This window comes from Saccostrea cucullata, unplaced genomic scaffold (genome assembly GCF_032062105.1).
Source record: "Saccostrea cucullata isolate Sc308-1 unplaced genomic scaffold, CSIRO_AGI_Scuc_v1 ctg32, whole genome shotgun sequence".
Taxonomy (NCBI): domain Eukaryota; kingdom Metazoa; phylum Mollusca; class Bivalvia; order Ostreida; family Ostreidae; genus Saccostrea; species Saccostrea cuccullata.
The window spans coordinates 131,412-137,500 of record NW_026931074.1 but is presented as its reverse complement, the minus strand read 5'-3'; the positions used below and the strand labels follow the sequence as shown (position 1 = coordinate 137,500).

The following is a 6,089-nucleotide window of genomic DNA, read 5'->3' as shown; positions in this document are numbered from 1 at the left end:
AATTTTTGTCCTTATTTCTTGCGATTCCATATTTTTCAATCCCCTTTTGTTCTTAGACGAAAATAACTAGGTAAACTGACCTTAATATACTTGTGATAACTTTTTTTTTTTCAAAATGTTAACATGATCACAGTCATTAATTTAACACATTCTGTAATCTTAACCAATTGAAATATTCCCTTTGAATATGGTCATGTTTCCAACAGAGATAGTATAGTAGAGCAGTCTTTAAAAATTGCTATTTTAAAATTAATTTTATTTTTCACCTAATTTTGACTCTGCATTTAATAAAATTTGTCAGTCTTTTATTTATTTCTTCATATGACATGAATTCATTGACTTCATTAAAATGCTCGAGACACTCCCTTATATTTTACTGACCTTATTTAATCTATTTTTAGGAATCTTGTATGGATTTATGCAGCTATTTTTAGAAGTTTCACCTCCCTCCCACCTGGAGTAATACATGTACTGTCTCATCCAACCCTACTTAACTAACAGAATGATACTCAACTCTACAGCAAGGAGAAAACCACTCAGTCACATTCCAGTAAGCTATAAACTAACAAAAGTACAGGGTTTAAAAGACTAGCTCATTACCTCGGTAAAAGTAAGGCAATTAAGTGCATTTAATTAAAGTTAATACATGTAGTCTGTATAAATGAAAGAAACTAGGAGATTATGACATCATAGTATCTGGTTCATAGTCAAGTTTTATATGACTTGTTTTTAGGCTACCTGATTCAGGTGACCTGAGCTATTACAAATACTCTGAGTCATTTGTAACCTTTATGCATTTATTTTCAACCTCCTTTTTAAAATAGCAGAAAAAAATATCAATTGAAAAATTCCTCTATTAATGTAATTTTTTGTTACTAACATAATTGCTATTTGAGGACCCAATTGGAAATAAGCTTTTTTAAAAGGCTTTTATTGGCTATCCTTAGGTAATACATGTACCGATCATCTGTATGTCCTGTAACTTATGTAATAACTAGTGCTAATTGTAACGGGGACCGTTACAGATGTTCCCCAAACGCTCCCCAACTCCCTTTTGGTGCCATATTCCTTGTGAGCTTCATGAAATAAGACAAACGCTATGCATTTGAGACTTTAACAACGTTTACCCAGAAGTGTACCAAGTCCATTCAAATTCTAGCATTGCACGCGTGCACATGTGAATGCATGTGCGTAATGACCATATCATCTTGTCTACACAATCTTTATATTTTAATATACTAAATATTAAAGTATTTCATCCAAAAGTATGAAAAAAAAAATACGCTCATTCAAGTGTATTTTTGATTTTGCTCATTTCACGTGCACGCACGTGCATACATGAGCATGGTGACCATACCTTCTTGTAGAAGTCCATTACATCTATATATGTTCTAAATCCCACCCCGTTTGATTGAAAACCAAGGGTGTTATAGCTGTTTCAAGTTCAGCCAATCAGATTACAGCGCACGTACACGCACGTGTACGCATGTGCATGGTGACCATACCTTCTTGTAGAAGTCCAATATATCTATCTATGTTCCAAATCCCATCCTGTCTGGTTGAAAACCAAGGGAGTTATAGCTATTTAAAGTTTAAGCCAATCAGATTGCAGCGCACGTGCATGCACGTGTTTTCATGATAATTTCTATATATTATGTTGTAGGATATCCTAATGCATGGCTATGTTCAAAATCTCAAAAGATTTCGTCAAAAAACAAGAAAGATATTGAAACCTTAGTTTCAGCCAATCAGAGCGAAGCGCACGTGCATCCGCATGAGATCTTGCTATCTTGACCATGTCATATTGTCTATGCTACTAATATATCCTTATATTATGAGTTTCAAAGCATTTCATCAAGAATGTAAAAAGTTACGCCTATATCAATTAAATCGGTCATTTCACGTGTTGCACGTGCATGCTCTTGCAAGCACGTGCGCGCAAAATGACCTTCGTTCTGCAAATCTACATAATATGCCTACTGACCCTAAAAAGGTTTTACCTAAGTGGGATGTGTAGTTTACAAGATCACTCCCGGACAAAAAAGTACCCAGGAAGAAGAAGAAGAACTAGAAACGATCTCGTTGCGAGCAACGAGAGGTCTTCCGTCCGATTCCGGGAGAAAAAACGTAAAATCGAGCTGAAATAGAAAAAAAAATATTGCACACAAGGGGGATTGAATCCAAGTCGCCAGCATGAAAATCCAACGCGCTAAATATTACGCTATTGGGACCTCTGCTCTAAATCTTCTTGTATATATACCTCCGTATAACAGTGCTTTTGTCTTAGAATTATGAAAGGCGAGTCACTATTCATAATTTCGCGCCAATAATTTCGATATTTCACGAGTTATTCTTAGCACATTTTCTTTGGAATGTTCTATTTAATAGGTGTGATAGCTTCAATGAAATAAAGAAAAACGTTCTTATAGCCTAAAATTTGACGATTACAAAGTATATTTAAAACATTTTACAAATTCCATATCGATTGTAAGCAAGAAACACTTAAGCAGTGAAACGGCTATGAATTTTAACTTTTTTAAATTTCCTGTTTATCCCCAAAGTGAACTATCCCGACTAGTTAAACATTCAAGAAAAGGTTGAAATGTTTCGCCGAAAAACAAGGCTCGCTTACGACGGTCAAGGAATTGGATACCATTTGTGCTCAAAAAATTGAATAAGATCTTTGAGACAAGAATGTTAATATAAACTCCATTAAGCGATCTTTTAAAAAATGGTTATCTTTCTATTAGTTTTATATGGCACAAGTGTGCATGGGAAAAACAGTGGTTAAGTTCTATACCGGGTACTTACTGTATTTATTGGTATTCGTTCTTGAAAAACTATTACTAATAACTATGATTTAAGATTTGTTTTTCTGTGGTGCAAATCAGAAGTTTTTAAGTATCGAATTTCATTTGCACATTTAGTCTTTTCTTTTTTTACTTTGAGAACCAGCCAAAACTAATAATAGAAGACGTTTAAGAAGGACTTAGTTTTACAAAGAATTGCAACGTAAATACGACGTGACAATCCAAGTATTCCTTTACATTTCATTTGTCCTTATGTTACTTTCGTTCAAGCAAACGCTCAGCTGCCTCCGTTAACCCCTACTGCGAAATGTTGGCGTTGACAGAGACAGCCGCCATTTTGGACCCGCTTCAGATTTTTAAATGTTAATATCTAGAGTTTGGATTTATCAATATTCAAACAAATTATACAGTAAGCATTATAAGAAGGGTTTCTATCAACAGTTTAAAAATAAATGAAAAATATTGAAAAACAAAAAAGTTAGAAAATACGGACTTTTTAATTTTGCTTCTGTTAGCGACCGGAAGTATTGACGACACACGAAAAGGTGATTCTGCAAACCTAAAAGTCACGAACTATTGTCTCCAATAAGTCTCCAGTTTATATCTTTAGCCATTTTCGATAAAAAGGGGCGACAAAATTGCCTTTTAAAATCAGGAAATCGTCCATAACTTGGCACCGGAAGGGAATTTTCCAAAACAAATTATAGACTGCACAACTTCATATAATGACGCATTTTTTGTGAAAGTTGCGTTGAAAACCGCTGAATAGTTTTCGAGAAATCGTGTGCACAAAATTTTGTCAAAAAAAAAGAATAATAATAATAATAAGAAACAATAGAATCACTATAAGGTCTTCCGTGAAAACGGAAGACCTTAACAAGAGGCCCAAGGGCCTAGAATCGCTCTTCTGATAAATTGTACAATCTATCACTTCTATTTGAAGCCTCTAACCTTAAGTATCCTAAGACCCAAGTTGCATCAACTGACAAAGTTTGATGATTCTTAGCCAATAATGACTGAAAATATTTTTAATAATAAAGCTATAAAAAACCATAAGTACTTCACAGTGACCTATATTAAGATTGAAGTTTTCTGAGGACTCAAGATGCATTAATAAACAAAGATTGAAGATTCTAAGCCAATAAGTATTTGAGATATTTAAAAGTAGGTCAACGTGACCTACTTTTTTGTCTACATTCTTTGAAAACCCAAGATACATCAACTGACAAAGTTTGATGATTCTAAGCCAAAAGGTACCTGAGATATTCAAAAGTAGGTCACCATGACCTACTTTTTGATCGACATTCTCTAAAAACCAAAGATGCATCAACAAACAAAGTTTAGTGATTCTAAACCAGTTAGTACCATAGATACTTAAATAAAGCCATAAAATATCGAAAGTAGGTCACAGTGACCTACTTTTTTGACATCATTCTCCGAAAACCCAAGATGCATCAACTTACAAAGTTTGATGATTCTAAGCCAATAAGTACTGTAGATACTTAAATAAAGCCATAAAATGTCAAAAGTAGGTTACCGTGACCTACTTTTTGGTCATCACTCTCCGAAAAAACCAAGACGCATCACGCATCAACTCACAAAGTTTGATGATTCTAAGCCAATAAATACCTAAGATACTTAAATATAGCCATAAAAAGTCAAGAGTTGGTCACAGTGACCTACTTTTTGGACATCATTCTCCGAAAACCCAAGATGCATCAACTTACAAAGTTTGATGATTCTAAGCCTATAAGTACCATAGATACTTAAATAAAGCCATAAAATGTCAAAAATAGGTCACCGTGACCTACTTTTTGTTTGTTACTCTCCGAGAACCCAAGATGCATCAACTCACAAAGTTTGATGATTCTAAGCCAATAAATACCTAAGATACTAAAATATAGCCATAAAATTTTGAAACTAGGTCATCGTGACCTATATTTTGGTCAACATTTTTCAAAGTCACAAGATGCATCTGCTGACCAAGTTTGATGATCCTAGGTCTGAAGGTAATCAAAATATGCCTTTTAAACAATTCGAAAACAAATGCCTGCAAAATTCAAAAAGTAGGTCACAGTGACCTACTTTTTCATAAATATGTTTTAAGATCCCAAGATGCACCAATTAACAAGATTTGGTGATTCTAAACCTCTCAGTGTCTGAAATAATTGGATTAAATGTTTTAAGTCATAAAATTCAAAAAGTAGGTCACAGTGACCTACTTTTAAGCTGACTTTGTTCAAGGACCCAAGATGCATCAACTGACAAAGTTTGATGATCATAGGCCTTAAAGTGCCCGAAATATGCCTTCAAATCAATTTGAAAACAAATGCCCACAAAATTTAAAAGTAGGTCACCGTGACCTACTTTTGAGTTAACATGATGTAAAGTCCTGAGATGCATCAACTTACAAGATTTGATGATCCTAGTCCTAATAGTAAGCAAAATATAAACGTTTTTATTATTTGTAAATTTAGGTCAACTTTGAAGTGACCTTGAGACCACGCCTTTTGCCCGAGGGTCATGCCTTGAACAATTTTTAATCTTCAACATATCGTGATCCTTGTATGTAAGTTTGGTGAAAATCTGCCTGGTGGTTCTGGAGAAGATTTTTTAGCAACCAGTACTTTTGGTTTTGTTTTCCTGATTATCTCCCCTTGTTTAAGGGGTCCCAATCCTTATTTTAGTATAAAGGGTAGCCCTTGGGCCAAGGATACCCTGTGAGAAATTTGACACTGATTGGCCAAGGGGTTCTTGAGTTATGGCCCATATTCTAAAAAGTTAACGCACACCGCACAAATGGCCATAGCATTAGCTCTTTGAGCCTTTGGCTCAGAAGAGCTAAAAATAATAATAATAAGAAACAGAGTAAAAACAATATGTTCCCCAACTTCGTTTGGGGAACATAATAATTACATGTATATGCTCTATTAGATCCTTATTTATTAGCATAGTGCTAATATAATGTGTGTTTTTTATCAGTAGGCAAATCTGTAATGTTTAAAATGTGAATCATGACATTCTGTGATATTTTTACCTGAATAAAATGAAATGAAGCATTTACAAATGAAGTTAAACAAAAACTTGTGCATTTCAATCTCCCCTATTAATGAAACCTGTAGGATGTGGCCAAAACCATCATAGTCAACACCATCTTCAAGAGTCTGCAATAGTGCTAAATGGTAAAGTTTGCCTGCTAGAATTTTGTGACAAAAGCACAATTACAGGCGTTGCATGTCAAACTTATCACAATCCTGATATCGGGTGCTGCTATTAAGA

General features: G+C 34.3%; 1 protein-coding gene across 1 annotated transcript in view; it reads left to right on the top strand.

Annotated features, from left to right (window-relative positions):
* The window catches only part of LOC134231316 (b(0,+)-type amino acid transporter 1-like), a 16,015-nt gene extending 15,306 nt beyond the window's left edge, over positions 1 to 709 (top strand). The window contains exon 12 of the mRNA XM_062713253.1: positions 402 to 709. Within this exon, the coding sequence (XP_062569237.1) occupies positions 402 to 463 (62 nt within the window). The 3' untranslated portion in view covers positions 464 to 709. The remainder of the gene's footprint in view (positions 1 to 401) is intronic.
* Positions 710 to 6,089: the final 5,380 nt, after the last annotated feature.